Genomic DNA, 20,222 nt, shown 5'->3' with positions numbered 1-20,222 from the left:
GATAACATTAATAGAAGGGCCTAATGAGGCACTCTTGCTACTGTTGTCCTTACAAATAAATTTTAAGAACACATTGAGCCAGGGAGGAAATTGGTATTCAATTTAGAACTTTTTCATACGTTTAATATCTGCCTCTCTCATCATGTTTGCAATTTTTACAGTCTTTGTTATGAATAGCTTCTCATCACATTTCTATGAGGGAGATCATCATAATTACAACCTTATGTTACGGGAGAGCAGAAAGAAGTGACTTGGCAAAGGTCATGTGGCAATGCAGTGTCCTAGACAGGAAGGGAACTGATATATCTGGAAACCATTGTGAGTTGTGCATTCCAGTGTGCCTGGCAGAAAACAAGGCTCAGGTTGCCCTAGCCAAAGCCCAGAGCTTATTCAGAAACATGCGTGCTTGATGTGGATGTGATGTCTCTAAGAAGAAGAAATCAAGCTTTACTAGTAATAAATTGAGCAAAATCATGTTGGAAGCAATTTCCAAAATTACTGTTACTGCTAGGAGCGTTGGGAGTAAGATAGGGAAAGAATGAACTGCCTTTTAATACAGGAGCATTTGATTTGGCATTTAAATTGCTACAAAATCTGCTCTTAGCTAACAACCTATCATTTGCAAAAGCATATTAATTCATTTAAGGATGCTATCTCTTTCATGAGATGCTCCAGGAGGCTACGTCCTTATGTTCTTGGATAGCCTTGTATAGTCCACGTGGCGATGGGACAAACCAACACTTCTATCCTAGGATGCTGCTTTGCAGTAGAAACTAGGTGTTTAAATAATTTTAGAAATAAAATATCATGAAGTTCATAATTTCTGAACAATGAATGAGCCTTCTTTCAGAACTTATCCAAACTGATAACTGTTGTTTTTCCACCAGAGTTAAAAAAAAAAACTCCATCTCCCATTACAACATAGAAGAGAGTAAGACTGAAAACCCAAATGAGAGAAATTACAGAGTGTTGTAATCAGTATTTTTCAGAAACTGCCTGTTACCAGGTAAGTAAATATCCTTCTGTAGTTGTTTTTAAAACACTGCACTTACTATGGGCACTTTGAAATAAAGTGGAGAAATTGAGAATTTTCTGTAATTAATATTGAAATTCTGATGTATAGAAGTAAACATTTAAATCATAAGGTAAAGGACTAAAACTTCATTGGATACAGAAAAAGTCTACTAAATGAGAATATGACCCAAACTGGACAAGGGCAGACACATATCCCACAGCTATATCTGAACAAGTGGCTTTCCCCAATTATTCCACAGAGAAATTAAATGTTAATATGCCATATAGTTTATGCTTCAAATATTTTAAAGTGATTATTAAATATTTCAAACAGCACATAGGAAATGGTATATTATCACCAGCTACATTTTTCAAACCTTACTCTCTTGTCATATTTGTTCCAGATCTAATTTTTTTACAAGGAGACATAGCAGGTACATTTGAAGCTCACAACGGAATGCCACCCTCCACCCTCACCCCTGCATTTAATTTCCTCTCCTCTGTCTGCACCAGTAATTGGAAACTGGTGTGTATTTGTGGTTGTTGTTGTTGTTTTCATACTGCATTATATGTGGTTATATCAAAACCCATTATGCAGCATAATTTTGCACATTTAAAATTTTTACCCAAATGATATAATGTTTTTCACATTCTTTTCTACTTGTTTTCACCTTCCACATTGTTTTCAACATTTATTCAAGTTGATGTATATATGTGTGTGTGTGTGTGTGTGTGTGTGTGTGTGTGTGTGTGTATATATAGTTTAATCATTATAATCACTAAAATTGGTCTACTTGTGTGTGTAAGTTGGGGGAGAATACTATTTAAGAACAGTTCACTTCATTGATTTTCATTTTTATTGTACATTTTATTTTGTTGTTTTATTTTACATTTCATTGGTTATAGTGAGATTGATCTCATTTTCTGTGGTATTCCTATTCATAGCCTTTGCTCATTTTCGCAGTGGGTTCTTTGACTTTTTAAATTAATTTGTAAGAGTTCTTAATATGTTATAGATACTAATTCTTTGACAATTATATGCCTTGCAAATAACTTATGCCTCTTTCTACAACTATTTATGTATTGCTGTATTTAATGTCATGCCCCATCTCTATTCTTTGACAGCTCCATTCACCATACACAGTTAATGACCCAAAAGAAATTTTACAGTAACTTCACTTTGCTTTCCTATCAACCCCATTCTTGTTCAATTCCAGATACAACTTGCTTCTGATGCTTGACTCCACTTCCTTTCATTGGCCCCAAATCTGATCTTTTGTATGACATTTAAACTTAGAGGTTTTGATATTCTCTGCTCCCTTAAACTCTTGTCAAGCACTCAACCTTGGTCATCTCAGCTCTTTTCCTCCTGATGCAGATTTTCTGGATTTGTATAACTCATGTACCATGTTCTCATGATGGTAGATCCTTTGGTCTAGCATTAAATTTCTTAACAAATGCTACATCTTTATCAACCTGATTTGTTTTCTTCAGGCATATATCACTGTCCTAAATCATCTTGTCCATGTCCAGAATCAAAGCAATACCACTGCTTCTTTATTATCTATTTCGTGCTCTCTACCCTCCTACCACTATGTAAGCTCCATGAGATCAAGGATTTCGTCTTTTCACCATAGTATTCTCAATACTTTTAGAATGAATGAATGAATCCAGGTGTTCTTTGCACAACCTCTGAACTTTGGAAAGCTAATTCTAGCACAAGTCTTTCCAATTAAAGTTCTATACCATTCTCACACCATAATATACAACTGAAGAGATGAATAAATGAATAGAAGAATGAATGAAGTAATTTCAAAACTGCTTTCCTCCCAATATTCCCTATTTTCAGAATGGAGTCGTCATCTCCTTTTATTTTTCTAGTCCAAGAACCTCAGAGTCATCCTAAATCTTTCTCTTCTCCTTGCTCTAGCATACCCAATTTTGTCAGTTCTACTTTCTGAATATTTGCCCTTCCTCTCCATCTCCATGACCATTGCCCTAGTTTATCTCCATCCTCTTCATCTTCTACATGTCTATCAGAGGGATAATTCTAAACACAAGTGCTATTATGTTATACTCCTGCCCAGCTCTGCCACTGAGCTGCACGACCTTGGGCAAGTAACTTAACCATGCTGTACCTTACAGAGGATTGTTGTGGGGCTTAAATGAATTAATATAATGAATAATAATAACATTTAGAACAGAGCCTGGGATATGGTGACGGTCAATATATGTTACTTAGTATTTTTTTATTAGAACTCAGTATTCTTCAATGAACTTGCATTGCTTATAGGAAAACAAAAATATGTCACAGCACAAAACAACATTTTTGCCAGGCATGTAAGACCTTTACTATTTGACCCTGCCCACTGCTCTATACTCACGTCCCACTCTTCTCACTCTAAATTCTAGTAATACCAAATCACTTTGCATTCTCTATACATAACATGCTTCTTTATAACATTGCACACACTGGTGTCATCCTTTTCAAACTTCTCTTACCATTTAAGTCTCAGCTTTAATGCTGTGTCCTCTGATGAACCTTGCCAGACATATCTTGATAAAGTCAGGTGCTTCCCTGGAAGTACCACTTAACTTTGTGTATATGCCACTTACAGCTGTTATCTTACTGTATTATTAAATTTTAAGTAGTATTTCTCACTCTTCAGTAAACTGTATACTTCTTTGGGGCAGAAATAGTTCATTTTATCTTTTTTTTTCCTTTTTCCTAGTACCAGGGTCTGGCATTTAGTACATATCCAACAATTATTTATTGAACAGATATATGAATTACCTGGGATGGCCTATATTATTGATAGGGGCATAACATTTTGAATAAAGGAAAACCCCACCAGTATTATTCATGACTCTCTGCTGAGAAAAACTCCAATTCTGCATATTTAGTGATTTAAGTATGTAAGCTCATCCTTTGAAGAATCTCATAGTTTCTGATCTATTTTACCTTCATATATTCCTTCTCTAACACTCTTCCTTTCTTTATGTAGATACAAGTTTCTTACCTGCATCATTTTCCTTCTTTCTGAAGAATTTCTTTAATATTTCTTGCAGTGCAGGTGTCCTGACAAAAAATTCCCTGAATTTTTGTTTGTCTGAGAAAATCTTTATTTGTCTTTCACTTTTGAATGATTATTTCACTGAATAAAGAATTCTATTTTGGTGGATTTTTCTTTCAACACATTAAGTATTTCACTCTACTCTTTTGCTTACATGGCTTCTGAAAATAAGTCTGATGCAATTTCTATCCTTGCTGTTCTGTAGGTAAGGTGTTTAAACTCTGGTTTCTTTCAAGATTTTTCTCTTTGTCTTTGATTGTCTGCCATTTCAATATTATGTACCTGTGTGTAGATTTTTAATTTTATCCTGCTTGGTATTTTGTGAGCTTTCTGGATCTGTGTTTGGTGTCTATCACTAATTTTAGACAATTCTCAGTCATTATTGCTTCAAATATTTCATCTGTTCCTTTCTCTTTATTTTCTTTCTGATAGTCTCATTGTATGTATATTACACCTTTTGTAACTGTCCCAAAGTTCTTTACTATTCTGTTCGGTATCATTCCATTCTTTTCATTCCTTTTTCTCTTTGCATTTCAGTTTAGAAGTTTCTATTAATGTTTCTTCAAGCTCTCTGATTCTTTCTTCAGTTGTGTCCAGTCTACTGAGGAGCCCATCAGAGGCATCTTTCATTCCTGCTACAGTGTTTTTGATTTCTGGTATGTCCTTTTGATTCTTTCCTAGAATTTCCACCTCCCTGATTACATCACCCATCTGTTCTTGCAGTCATTCACCTTTTTCTTTAGGGCTCTTAGCACATTAATCATAGTTGTTATAAAGTTTCAGCCTAATAATTCCAACATTCATGTCATACATGAGTCTGGTTCTGATGCTTGCTCTGTCTCTTCAAACCGTACTTTTTGTCTTTTAGTATGCCTTATAACTTTTTATTGAAAGCTAGAAATGGTGTACTGGGTAAAAGAAACTGAGGAAAGCAGGCCTTTTTGTGAGGTTTTATGTTTATAATTCTAGGAGTTAGGCTGTGTTTACTGTTTGCTGTAGCTGTAGATGTCAGAGGCTAAAATTTCCTATGGTGGACTTACAGTTGGAGAAAAAGAAATAAAAGGAATCCAAATTGGAAAAGAAGAAGTAAAACTGTCACTGTTTGCAGATGAAATAATACTATACATAGAAAATCCTAAAGATGGTACCAGAAAACAACTAGACTTCATCAGTGAATTCAGTAAAGTTGCAGGATACAAAATTAATACACAGAAATATGTTGCATTTCTATACACTAACCAAGAAAGATCAGAGAGAGAAATTAAGGAAACAATCCCATTTACTATTGCATCAGGAAGAATAAAATACCTAGGAATAAACCTGGGAGGCAAAAGACCTGTACTCCAAAAACTATAAGATGCTGATGAAAGAAATAGAAGATGACACAAACAGAAAGAAGGATATACCATGTTCATGGACTGGAAGAATCAATATTGTCAAAGTGACCCAAGGTAATCTACAGATTCAATGCAATCCCTATCAAATTACTAATGGCATTTTTTGCAGATGTAGAACAAAAAAAAATCTTAAAATTTGTATGGAAATACAAAAGACCTTGAATAGCCAAAGCAATTTTGAGGAAAAAAAAAAAAAAAAAGAGCTGGGGGAATAAGGCTCCCTGACTTCAGATTATACTATAAAGCTATAGTAATCAAAGCAGTATGGTACTGGCACAAAGACAGACTTATAGATCAATGAAACAGGATAGAAAGCCCAGAAATAAACTCATACACGTATGGCCAATTAATCTATGACAAAGGAGGCAAGAATATACAGTGGAGAAAAGACAGTCTCTTCAATAAATGGTGCTGGGAAAAATGGACAGCCACATGTAAAAGAATGAAATTAGAACATTCTCTAACACCATACACAAAAATAAACTCAAAATGGATTAAAGACCTCAATGTAAGACCAGATACTATAAAATTCTTAGAGAAAAACATAGGCAGAACACTCTTCGACATAAATTGCAGCAATACTTTTTTGGATCCACCTCCTAGAGTAATGAAAACAAAAATAAACAAATGGGACCTAATTAAACTTAAAAGCTTTTGCACAGCAAAGGAAACTATAAACAACAAAAAGACAACCCACAGAATGGGGGAAAATATTTGTGAACGATGCGACCAACAAGGGATTAATCTCCAAAATATACAAACAGCTCATGCAGCTCAATATCAAAAAACAAACAACCCAATGAAACAATGGGCAGAAGATCTAAATAGACATTTCTCCAAAGAAGACATACAGATGACCAAGAGGCATATGAAAAGACACTCAACATCACTAATTACTAGAGAAATGCAAATCAAAACTACAATGAGGTATTACCTCACACCACTCAGAATGGCTATCATCAAAAAGTCTACAAACAATAAATGCTGGAGAGGGTGTGGAGAAAAGAGAACCCTCCTACATTGTTGGTAGGAATGTAAATTGGCATAGCTACTATGGAGAACAGTATGGAGTTTCCTTAAAAAAACTAAATATAGAGCTACCATATAATCCAGCAATCCCACTCCTGGGCACATATGTGGAGAAAGCCATAATTCAAAAAGATACGTGCACCCCAATGTTCATTGCAGCGCTATTTACAATAGCCAAGACATGGAAGCAACTTAAATGTTCATCGACAAAGGAATGGATAAAGAAGAAGCGGTACATATATACAATGGAATATTACTCAGCCATTAAAAAGAATAAAATAATGCCAGTTGCAGCAAAATGGATGGATCTAGAGATTATCATACTAAGTGACGTAAAGCAGACAAAGACAAGTATCATATGATATCACTTAGATGTGGAATCTAAAAAATGATACAAATGAACTTATTTACAAAAAAGAAATAGACTCACAGACTTAGAAGACAAACTTATGGTTACCAAAGCAGAAAGATGGGGGGGAGGGATAAATTAGGAGGTTGGAATTAACATATACATACTACTGTATATAAAATAGATAATCAATAAGGATCTACTGTATAGCACAGGGAACTCTACTCAATACTCTATAATAATCTATATGGGAAAAGAATCTGAAAAAGAATAGATATGTATATGTAAAATTGAATCACTTTGCTGTACACCTGAAACTAACACAACATTGTAAATCAACTATACTCCAATATAAAATAAAAATTAACTTAAAAAAATTTTTTTTAAATTTAAAATGGGGAAAACATTTCTTTCCAACCTGAATTTGTAGACGTATTCACATTTTTATTAGATCCCTGTGCTCTTCTTTAAAACAGAGGGTACATACCTACATTCAAATGATTTCAGAAAGTTTCTCCCATTCTCTTTTAATAGGATTCATCTTCCAGAAAATTAATAAATATGGAACACAGAAGACTTAGGCAAACTAGACTTTATTGCTGTAAAAACCACTTTGGATTAAATCCAATCTAAATAACTCAGTATAAAACTACAGGAACTCAAAAGGAAAAAGATAAAACAACAAAATTATAACAAATAAGAAACTCAGAAGGGTCAAAAATGCTAATATTTAGCAGTATTATGAGCTCCTAATTATTAATTGTGTCACAACTTAGCCTTGTGACACCTCATTACTACTGTAGTCCTCTTACTGTCCAGTGTTCCTGCCCCTTCAAATTCTCTTGTCCCAAACATTACAGCTGCTATGGGCATCACATAAAAATTTGCTGCAATCATTGGCACTTCAGCTTAGTAATTATTCTAAGTTTTTTCTATCATCCTGGACTCTTTGAACTCCCTCACAAATTGGTTCTCTTAAATCTCCAGTCTCCCTTGCCTTTGTATCTTGGATTGCTCATCTGTTGATAACCCAACCTCAGACCATCCTGATTGTTATGGGTTAATTGTGTTTCTCTGCTTCCCCTCCCCACCAAAGATATGTTGGAGTCCTATCCCCCAGTACCTCAGACTATGACCTTATTTGGAGATAGAGTCTTAACAGAGGTAATCAAGTCAAAATGACTGGTGTTCAATATGACTGGTGTCCCTATAAAAAAGGGAGATCTGGATGCAGAGACAGAAACATACAGAAAGATGATGTGAAGAGACACAGGGAGAAGATGGCCATCTCTAAGCCAAAGAGAAAGCCCTGGAACAGATCCTTCCTCACAGCCCTTAAAAGGAATCAATCATGATGACACCTTGAGTTCAGACTTCTAACCTCTAGAACCGTGAGATGACAACTTTCTGTTGTTTAAGCCACCCAATTTGTGGTACTTTATTATGGCAGCCCTAGCAAACTAATACACTGGTCCTCATCTGACATTACCTTGGAATGCTGCTTCTGATCATTTTTCTTTGTCTCCAGGCACAGAAACCAAATGCAGGCTGTCCTACCGCATAAAACACAGCAGCAAAACAATATTCCTTATGCTCCCTGTCAGGAGAAGTAAACATAGCCACACCTTGGGCTTCAAGAATATTTTTCTTTATGCCTATATATGAGTAATAATTATCAGTCTCTTTCAAAACACATAATTCACTGTTGTATTTACTAGCCAATGTTGTTAAAGATATTGTTCACCACATCACCCATATCCTTACATGGAATCCTGTGTGAGAAACTTGTTTTGAAATTCAGTGTTTCACAATTTGGCAATATCTATGAAAATTAGAAATGTAATGATAATCTATGACTAAGCAATTCCACATGGCCCTTAAGGTGGATACAAGCTTGGATTGTCTAAAGATCAGGAAAAAGGCCGGTCTTAGTCTTTAGGTGCTTCAAGATATGGATCTTTCTGAGACAGTTTGTTCTTCAACTTAGTGAACAATCAAGAGTGGAATAGAGTGAGAAATATCCCTAAAACATCAAATATTTTCTGTTTGACCCTCTTGGATCCTTGGAATTTGGGGCATTTAGAATGAGGGTTTCAGTTCATCATAGATCTCGCCCATACCATGTAGCTGTGACTGTTCACTTTGTGGATCCTCAGACACAGATCCTCAGAATAAGAATAATGATATTGATATGAATCAGGTTACAGGGCCACAATACCCATCAGGTGCGTCTTTTAAAGTAGCTCTATAGCGAAGCTAAGACAGCACTCAAACTGTACATAAAACAGTAATGATAGACTGCTTATAAATTATTAATACAAAAGCTTAGAAACCTTATATGCTCAGAAGAAACAAACACTTTGCACCTGCTCCTGTAATCCTTACATAAGTGAAGGAAGAGCTGTAATTTAGACTGTTTTGTGGTTTCTTTGTCTTCTATCTGCCCCAAAGAAAACAAATACACACACAGCTGTTATAGCACTTGCTTTCTGCTCCAGAAGAGCATAAGTATGGAGTAGAAATCTTGACTGCTTGCAGACATTGCCTAATAACTAAAAAGTGACAAACACAGCAGGTCTCTCGTGGTTCCAGTAAGGAGGCAGTAATTCATAATAAAAGCAACTCTGCACCTGCAGTGATGGCTGTTTTATGCTCATTTGTGCACCAGAATTGGTCCATGCATAACTGTGTAAGTTTAAAGCTGAGGAAGTAACATCACTACTGTGGGCCTGGAGGTAGAAAGCACTATGATGATCCCAAATCAAAAGAGGAAAGTGACCAGTCCTACTGAGATAAAACCAGTTTCCCAAGCTTGGTCCCATCAAGGCCAAGAGTGACTCCAGTTTAGAGGTAGTGACCTGAGATTAAATCAGTGCAGTTTTTTAAAATATATATTTTATTTTTTACATTTCACAAACCAAAAATTTGTGAATTCCAGACCATGCCCAATTTAAACCTTTTCAAAGGGCCATGAAGTTGCAGTACAGTAAGGTGCTTGGCTGAGGTTGGTGATGTCAGTGAATTTAACCCTTATTTTTGACTATTATTTCCTGTAGTAGTTATCGGTGGTATTGGTCAAAGATGTTATTTTTTAAAATCCCATTGATTATAGAGAGATGGAATGTCCTTCAAAGTTCCCTTTGGAAAGCTCTTACTTTTTCTTCCTACTATAAAGTAAATAATCTTGTGATAATTTTTAAGAAGAATCATTTGGCATAATATGAAGATATCAATCACAAGTGCTATGAAGCATTTCAGAAAAGCTCACTCATTCATTCATTCATCCAACCAGCTCTGATTAATTGCTGAGGTGACTTTGAAACTGACACCTGAAGGAAGAGCAAAAGCTAATCTTAAGCAAAGTTGGTGTGATGACCATTATAGACAAGGAAATGGCATAGGTCCTGATATGTAAAGAGAGGGGTAGGAGGTAAAGTTAATCCAGTTAATGAAAGGAAGTGTGCTAAACCCTGGGAGAATAGAGATGAATAAGGACAAATCCCAGTGGGAGCTTACATTCCAGTAGAGGGAAATAGATATGTGAACTAATAAAAGTAATAGAATGTGATCAATTTTATGATAAGGTGAACGATGGTTCAGCAGGGTCCAAAGATAAGAGTGGTCAACTCTACCAGGCTTTCTATAATGCTTGAGCTGAGTCATGAAATATGGCGATATACTCCCCAGACTTTTCAGAGAATGACAAATGCTCTAGACAGAGGAAACTGAATATGTGAAGGCAGAAGTTGAAATGGCTTGATACATTCAGGTTGCTGAAGCTCGCTCCATTTGGAATAAGGGTTCATTCATATACTCATTCGTTGAACAAGTTCCTTAGAATAGTGAACGAGATGTGTTCAGTCTATGCCTGAATGAAGACTACTTTATAGTGATGGAGGCAGATTTTTAAAGTACGATGTAAATAAATATATAATCACAAATTTTAAGTGTTTATAAAGAAAAAAAGTGAGAGCTAAGATAGATATAGAGAAAGGGACATGAGGAGGAATAGAAATATTCTTTAAAGTCTAGGAAGTGCTCTTGTGAGAGGTGACTTTTAAAGTGACATCGAAGAATGAACAAAAGCTAATCTTAAGCAAAGTAAGTGTGATGACCATTAGAGACAAGTAAATGGCATAGGTCCTGATATGTGAAGAGAAGGGTGGGAGGTAAGGTTAATCTAGTTAATGGAAGGAAGTGCATGCCATCACTATACTAAGGTGTTTAATCTCGCTCTTGTAGGCAATACAGAACCACTGGATAATGTTGAAAGAGACAAATACGATCATATTTGCATTTTAAGAAATCTACTTTCTTGGCAGGGTAGACAGGTATTGGCCATAAAGTAACCAGTTAGGAAATTGCTACAGTGGTCCAGTCAATGGAAGAAGGATTGCTGGAAGTGAAGTTAAGGAAGGAAAATAGAAGGTGCATATAAAACAAGCCCACATTTACTCAAATAGTAGTGAAATTCAGGAAATTTAAGGCAAAGGGAAGATCAAAAAACCAGAGGAAAACTCAGTGGATGTTACTTTTCATGAGACTTCTTTAGGGCCTCCTTTCTGACTCCAAGTATTCTTTTTCCTTGGTATCGAGTTTGCCTACTCAGCCTGCCTTGTTTACCAGAAGTCTATATAATTTTTTAAATATTTTGAAGTTATAGTTTTAATTATGCCTAGGTTATATATTTTTACAAATTTAAAATTTTAATTTTCTATTAGTTGTAGTTTATTTTCATACTTTTCAAAAGGTAATTTCTAACTTTATTATCTTATTGTCATAAAAGACCTGTTTTATTTCTGCTTTTCTGTGGCATTCTTTTTGTCATAAACTACAGTAATAATCGGCACTTGAGTGTGATAACCACAATCAGTTCAACTCTTCTTTGTTTAATCAATCACAGAAGCCAATCTTTGAATGTCTAAGATTTATGTCTTCTGTTAACAGAATCCTGTACACTCATTAACAAGTTAGTTCACTCCTGCCTGAGATACAGAGGCAACTAAATTCAAAAGATATAACATCAGGCAACATTGTGTCTGCCTTCAGTGTCTGTAAGTTTCAGCAAGTATATTTTGGGTACTCAAAGTTTTATCACTAGCATCAAAGAGAATTAAGAATTGTAACCTGCCTCTATTCATTCAACAGTGTTATACCGTTAAACTTTATTAGTCAAACTTCTTTCAGCATACTATAGTTGAGTTTCTGCCCACTTGGGAAAAGGGAGAACAGTGTCAGCTGGGCATGGGGTGAAATGTACAGGGTATCAATGACTGAATGGATCACCAAGCACTACCTGAAATATGCTTCTCTAGGCCTGTGTATGTGTGCATGTATTTGTGTGCACTTCCAAATATATTCCAAAGTATTCAATGTTAGTAATACTATTTAATTTGTATTTATTTTAAGGATGATAAAGCAACATTGTCCTACAGCCTCTAAAGGTTCTTCTTTAATTAATAAATTGTATTATAGTTCCCCATCTGGTTTTCCTTCACTCTGAATGGCTTATTGGAATAGACTCTACATTTTAGACATGTCCTTGGAAAACCTATGTTCTATCAGTGAAAATCCTGAAAAGTAATAATAACAAGAAACTTGATTGTATCTCTTGCTTCAGTTTTCCAAAAGAAAGCCAATTATAGCAATTTAATTAACTATCTTTCTCGTTCTTTTACCCTAACATGTCTACAGTTGTGTGTTCCTTCTTGGTGTTTCCATTGTAGCTTATGCATCTAAAATAGGGATAATGTATTTTAAAATATTATGTAATACTATATAATATGTTATAAAACTACAAATATATAATCTATTTTAAATGTCATAAGAAAATAAATACACATAATATATAATAAACATTAAAATATAAACCTTTTCCCCCCTATTTCCATTAACTTTCTATTTATTTGGAAATATCCATCTGCTGGAAATGGCAAATAGAAATGGAAAAAAAAGTGTAGTGGATATTCAACTACTGACTACCAAAATGGGATTTTTGAGTCATTTTTTATGACAGTATTCTTAGAAGCCAAGCATTGTGGAAAGAGAAAATAAATCTCTAATTTTTTTCTACTCTTTTTAAAACATCAAGAAGCAGGACAGGCTGACCTGAACATCAAATTCCCAGGGGTAGAGAGAATTCAGAAGACATACATCCTTTCCATACAGGAAAGTGAGCAAATTCTACTTCTTCTAGCCTAAAAGGTTGTGGGAAGAAAAGTTTAAAAGACATGGGAGGAGGTTCAGTTCCTCAGTCATTCTCCCCCACAAAGTACCCCCCCCCTCCATTTCCCACCAACTCCAAGAGATTTTCCCCCTTCTTCCTATTTGCAACTCTTGAAAGAGATGATCTCACAGGGTGCTGTCTTGTACCAAAACAAAAACAAAAATAAAGAACAAACAAACCACACACACAAAAACAAAAAACAATGGAAAGGCTTGGTTTGCTTATAAGACTTGAGCTAGCCCTCCAAATACTCCATCATCTCCTTTAGTGTATGAAAAAGATCCAGAAATTTGCATGCAAGGGGAGGGGAGGTAAGGAAAGAAGTTGAGCCATTGGGCTTATATGGTATTGCTGTGACAAGGAATGAGAGGACTTAACCAAAAGGATCCTAATCCTAGGAAGCTGAACACAGTGAGCTAAAACCGAGAGGGTTGTGCAATGCTAGAGTCAAACTGGAGCTTAATGAGCCAGGGTGGACCACTGGGGCCTAACCAGCTATGAGAAACAAAAGCACACCTTCATCAATAATACCTGTGAAAGGGAGGCCAGGAATAATTTCCAACCAGAAGCTTTGTCATACAGGACCTAGAAATCAACACAGGGCCATAGATCTTATTTGTGGATCTTAGACTCTCTCTTTCCAGCCTCTTTGAGACTTGAAACCCCTTCCTAACATTCTCAGATGCTAACCTAGAAGAAAGCCAGGGGGATGGAATGCAAGCTGAAAGATTGAGTATTAACATCTTCAAGGATAACGAATTATCTTTGAGAAACTATTGAATCCCCAAGAGTCTGAGATACCATTACTTATTGAATTTAAGTTTTTCTTTTGGTTCTACTGGATGAAGGACTAGGGGAATAGATCAATTTTAGAAATTAAAGAAATTACTTTTTTCAGGTTGAAAAATATAGTGTTCAATCATCAACTCTGCCACACAAAACATTTTCTTAATATCTGTTTATCTCCCCTCTTAGTTAGTGAGCGTATTGTGGGAAGACCTGTTTTGTTGTTTGGTTTTTTTAAATCTTCAGGGTTAGTAGGCACTCAGCACATGTTAAGTGAGTGAATTAGTGAAAGAATGAGTATCTAGTGCAGAAAGCCCTGGGGGATTGTTTTACAGGTACCCATTTTCCTGGTTAGGATTTGAGGTAAACAGGCATGAAAAGTGCAATGAAGACAGACATCTTGTTGAGAAGTGAAGTTCTGGATGAAGAGATGAATCTTCAAATATAGAAAATCAAGGCTTACAAGGGTTACTGTGTTGAATTCTATTTGACCTTTAATCCCAAATGCCATTAAAAGCAACATAAGCAAAAAAAGAATGTTAGAATCTTCACTTCATGTGCTGTCTGACTCACTATTTATACTTTTTATTTGATCTTCAATAAAGCTCCCTTTACCTCATACATGAGTAATGGGTTCAAGGTTTTTATTAGTCTTCTTGCTGCAGCAGGGTGCAGTAGCTGAAATTCTTCTTCAACCTGTACAAGTACAGATTCATTTTTCAATTGAAGCTGTTATCTCCAGAAAGAACATATTTCACCAACACAATCCAAGGACAGAGTCATAATAACAAGTCTTCCCTATGGTCTAAGAATAGGAATCTGGCTCCTGGCAGCTGAAGAACATGCTGATGACAATATGCATCCTGATGTGACATGGCAAAGGAATCTTTCATTGCAAATAAAAACATGGCACCTTTCAAAAATGGGGTGGGTGTGAATGTAGAGAAAAAATAATCTAAGTACGAGTGTCCTTTGATTTATAGGATATGTAAGCATACACTTCATAATTTTTTCTTTTCCATTATTCTACCAAGAAAAATAGTAAGCCTGAATGCTACAATACAACTTCTCTCTTAACTCCATCCCCAGGAAAAAAAAAGCAAAGACAGGGCCCCAAACATTCAGTGGTATCTTATTTGGGAATATGGACCCTTTGGTGAGACAGGCAAAGGGACAGTCAAAGACATTCTCTTCTTCCTCATGATATTTCTAGTTTTTCAGTTGCCACTGTAGTGTAGGGTGACTCAAGAGGGTAAATTGAAGGCTAAAGGTAGGGAAACAGAGGGAGTCTTGGAACTAAATTTATACTAAATCTTACATTTACAGTTTCAGACCATTGAACTGGCATTTCTTTATGTCACTGATGCACACCAGCACAACACACCAATTAGCAAGGTAGTTAGGAGCACATGCCTGACTGTCAGAGAGAACCAGATACTAATCATGTCTGGGTGACTCTCTTGAGAAAATTACTTAATTTTGGTTTCCTTATCTGTAAAAGGAGATAGTAAAACCTCCCTTCCAGGGTTATTGTAAAGATTAAATGAGATAATGGGTTCAAAACACTTTGCACGGTGTTTGGCACATAGTAAATACTCATGAAATAGTAGCAATTATTACTATTATTACAGTTCTGAGGTGATAAAGTTGAGATCATCATGAACACCTGTAGAGCTAGGAGAAAATTGTAATGTCCTTATATACTTCAGACATCTGTTTTCAGTGCTATATACTTGGTATATCATTTAATTGAACACATAAAAGCATAGTTAAGATTTTGCTAAATATCAGAAGGCAATTTGTGAAAATATTTGATGCTTCTTAAACCAAGTGATATTTTAAGCATTTTTTTCTCATGCTGCTACTTATTCTTACAGAAATTCTCTGTGGAAGACAAATGGTAAATGAGTGGCAAGAAATGGGCCTCCAATTCCCTGCTTGAATTATAGTTTCTGTAAGAAACATAATATGATATGTCTTCAGCTTGTGACATGGAAATGGAGGGAACCAACTTTTTAAAAAATGTATGGAACAAACGAAATGTGCTCTTTGTGTCTGGCATTTTTCCATCAGCATTATATTTGTGAGAGCCATCCATATTGTTGCATGAAGTATTTAATTCTATAAATATAACAATTTATTTATCCATGATATTATTGTTGAGTATTTGGGTTATTTGCTCTTTGAGTCTGTCATAAATAGTACTGTTATACTTTTTAAAAATATTTCTTTGGGTACATGTTCATATGTTGAACCATCCTTGCATTCCAGGAATAAATCCCACTTGGTCCTCATGTACAATCCTTTTGATATGCGCCTGAATTTGATTTGCTAGTATTTTACTGCGAATTGTTTATTCATGTTCATAAGATATATTTGTCTGTAGTTTTCTCTTCTCATGGTATCTTTGTCTGGCTTTTGGTATGTTGTGCTTTCACTTTCATTCATCTCTATTTTCTAATTTCCCTTGTGGTTTTGTCTTTGATCCACTGTTTGTGATTCAAAGAGTGTGTTGTTTAATTTCCACAAATTTGTGAATTTTCAAGTCTTACTTCTGCTGTTGATTTCATCCTGTAGTAGTGAGAGAATATAATTTAAATAATATTTGTCTTTTTAAATTGATTGAAACTAACCTGGAAAATGCCCCAGGTGCACTTGAGGAGAATGCATATGCTGTTATAGTTAAGTAGAGTGTTCTGTACGTCTGTCAGATCTTGTTGGTTTATTGTGGTAAGTCCTCTATTTCCTTTCTTATCTTCTCTCTGGTTGTTCTATCTATTATTGAGAGTGGAGTATTGAAGTCTCCTCCTATTACTGTAGAACTGTCTGTTTCTCCCTTCAATTCCATCAGTTTTTGCTTCATATATTTTGCACGTCTGTAATTAGGTATGCAAATGTTTATAATATTTACATATTCTTGGTGTACTGAAACTTTCATTAATATATGGTGTTCTTCTTTGTCTCTTTTAACTTATTTTGATTTAAAGTCTATTTTTTCTGATATTAGTACAGCTACCCTTGCTGTCTTTTGGTTACAATTTGCATGGAATATCTTTTTCCTTCCTTTCACTTTCAACCTATTTGTGTCTTTGGAAAGTGAGTCTCTTATAGATGGCATATAGTTGGATCATGTGGTTTTATCCTTTCTGTTAATCTCTGTCTTTTTATTAGAGTGTTTAGTACATTTACATTTAAAGTAGTTGCTGATAAGGAGGGGCTTACTTCTGTCACTTTGCTATTTGTTTTCTATATTCCTTACAGCTTTTTTGTTCCTCATTTCCTGCATTACTGTTTTCTTTTGTGTTTAGTTGATATTTTGTAGTGAAACATTTAAATTTCTTTCTCATTTCCTTTTGTATATATTCTATAGTTATTTTCTCTGTGGTGACCATGGGGATTGTATTTAATATCCTAAAGTTATAACACCTTAATTTGAATTTATACCAGCTTAAATTTGATAACATACAAAAACTCTACTGTTTACAGCTCTGTCACTACCTGTTCCAGTTGCTGATGTCACAAAACTATATCTTTCATACTGTGTGCTCCAAAACCTAAACTAATAATTCTTTCAAATGCATTCATCTCTTAAATTATGGATAAGGCAACATGTAGATTTACAAACCAAAGTTACAATAATACTAACTATTAGACAATAATTAAAAATATATTAGGGCTTCCCTGGTGGCGCAGTGGTTGAGAATCTGCCTGCCAATGCGGGGGACACGGGTTTGAGCCCTGGTCTGGGAAGATCCCACATGCCGCGGCGCGACTAGGCCCGTGAGCCACAATTGCTGAGCCTGCGTGTCTGGAGCCTGTGCTCCGCAACAAGAGAGGCCGCGATAGTGAGAGGCCTGCGCACCGCGATGAAGAGTGGCCCCCACTTGCCACAACTAGAGAAAGCCCTCGCACAGAAACGAAGACCCAACACAGCCGTAAATAAATAAAATTAAAATATATATATATATATATATATATATATATATATATATATATATATATATTAGTCTCTTAAATCATGTGGAATAGAGAGTGGAGTTACAAACCATTGTTATAATACTACCTTTTATAATCACCATGTATTTAATTTTATCAAGATATTTATTTCTTCACATGGCTTCAATTTATTGTCTAATTTCCTTTCATTTCACTTTTCCTTTGAGCATTTCTCACAGGGAAGTTCCAGTGGTAAAGATATTTCTCAATTTTTATTTATCTGGGAATGTCTTAATGTATCCCTCACTATGAAGGACAGTTTTGCTGGATATAGGATTCTTGGTCGATAGTTCATTTTTCCTTTGAGTGCTTTGAATATATTGTCTTCTGGCCCCCAAAGTTTCTTATGAGAAAATCTTCTGATCATCTTATTGAGTATTCCTTGTATGTGATGAATCTCTTCTTGTTGTTTTCAATATTCTCTGTTTATCTTTGGCTTTCAAAAGTTTGATTATAATGTGCCTCAGTGTGGATCTCTTTGAGTTCATCTTACTTGGAGTTTGTTGAATTTCTTGGATGTTTATATTCATGTCTTTCATCAGATTTGGGAAGCTCTTTGCCATTATTTCTTCAAATATCCTCTCTGCCCATTTTCTTTCTCTTCTCTTTCTGGAACTCCAACACTGAATAAATGGTCTGCTTGGTAGTGTCACTTAGGCTCTGTTCAGTTTTCCTCAATCTTTTTTCTTTCTGTTCCTCACATTTGGTAATTTCCATTGTCCTATCTTCAAGTTTGCTGATTCTTTCTTCTGCCTGCTCAAATATGCCTTTGAATCCTTCTAGTGAACTTTTCATTTCAGTTATTATACTTTTCAGCTCCAGGATTTCTTTTTGGTTTCTTTTTATGTTTTCTGTCTCTTTATTGGTATTTTCATTTTGTTTATACATCACTTTCTTGAGCATATTTAAGACAGTTATTTAAATTTCTTTACCCAGGTAATCTTCCATCAGGTATTTTAAAGGAACACTTTCTGATTATTTATCTTTTACTTTGAATAGGCCATACTTTCTTGTTTCTTTGTTTGCCTTATGACTTTTTGTTGAAAACTTGATGTTTGAATCTAATAAGGTGAAAACTCTGGAAATCAGATTCTCCCTTTTCCCTAGGGTTTGCTGGTTTTCATTATTGTATGTATGTATGTGTTTGTTTGTTTGTTTGTTTATTTGGGGCAATCTCTGTTCCAAGGATCAGCCTGAGGTGTAAACCTAAAATCTCCTCAGGTCTTTTCTGAGCCTTCACCTTTCCCATGCATGGTCGCTTTCTAATTTTCCCTGTATGTGTATATTGCTTTTGAATGTCTTAGGCTTTAGTGTCTGTCTTCCAAAAGGGAAAAAAGAAAAAATGAAGTGGGGAGAAAGGGCACTGGCCATTTAATTCCCTTAGAATCACTTTAGCTTGAGGGGAGGAGCTTGAACAATGGGGGAAATGTTACAACAATTACCATCCTCCTTTCTGCACTTCTGAGATCAGAATCAGTGATCAGCAATTAGAGCACTGATTCCTGATATTTGGAGAGTAGGGTCCTTTTTGCCTACCCTGGCTTCCACAAGTTGTGTGTAGCTGCTCCAGCAATGTGTGCACAGCTGCCTGCCATGGGGCTGAGGCTAAGGTATGAGTAGTAGTTGCTACTGTGCTAAGAGCTAAAATTGACTGAAATTAACCTCAATTTACTGTCCAAACCTTCCCCTGAAACTTGCAAGCCTTCAATATACTCCAGAGTTTTAAATTAATTATATTAGACAGATTCTGCCAGCAAAATTGTTGTCAAGGTGGAGAGACAGTTTCTTGGTACTTTCTACTCCTCCATTTCCCCAGAATTCTCTCTACTTCTCATTATTTTTCTCCTCCATACTTCAGTCTGGATATTTTCTTCTGATCTGTTTTTCAGCTATTTCTCTCTTAAGCTGTGTCAAGTATCCAGTTAAACTCATCTACTGCATTTTTGAGTTCACCTGTTGCATTTTTTAGTTCTATAAATTCCACTTGATTCTTATAGTTTCAGTAGTGGAATATTATATTGATTATTGTTATTTTTAAGTCCATGTCTGCCACGTCCAATATCCGGGACACCTATTTCTGTTGCACATTGTTTCTCTTGGTCTTGTTTCTTAATATGTCTGGGTTGTTTTTTTTTTTAACTCAAATGCTGGACATTTTGTATGAAAATTATAGTGACTCTGGGTGTTATATTCCTCCAGAGAGGATTCAACCTATTTTAGAAGGCAAGAGAGAGGCAAATCAGCTCAATTTAATCTAGGACTGAAGTCAGTCTTTGGTAAGGTTCAGTCTTCATCTAAGTTTCTTGCATTCTTAGGGATGTAGCTTTCTATGTTTCCTAACAGAGGGCCTG

The 20,222-nt window shown here is 35.4% G+C and overlaps 1 protein-coding gene across 1 annotated transcript in view; it reads left to right on the top strand.

Annotated features, from left to right (window-relative positions):
• GORAB (golgin, RAB6 interacting) overlaps positions 1 to 17,822 on the top strand; it is an 88,090-nt gene extending 70,268 nt beyond the window's left edge. Inside the window, exon 5 of the mRNA XM_082438401.1 lies at positions 890 to 17,822. Within this exon, the coding sequence (XP_082294527.1) occupies positions 890 to 893 (4 nt within the window). The 3' untranslated portion in view covers positions 894 to 17,822. The remainder of the gene's footprint in view (positions 1 to 889) is intronic.
• Positions 17,823 to 20,222: the final 2,400 nt, after the last annotated feature.

The sequence above is a fragment of the Balaenoptera physalus genome (genome assembly GCF_965194825.1).
Source record: "Balaenoptera physalus genome assembly, chromosome: 1".
NCBI lineage: Eukaryota > Metazoa > Chordata > Mammalia > Artiodactyla > Balaenopteridae > Balaenoptera > Balaenoptera physalus.
This window is presented reverse-complemented; position numbering and strand designations above follow the sequence as displayed.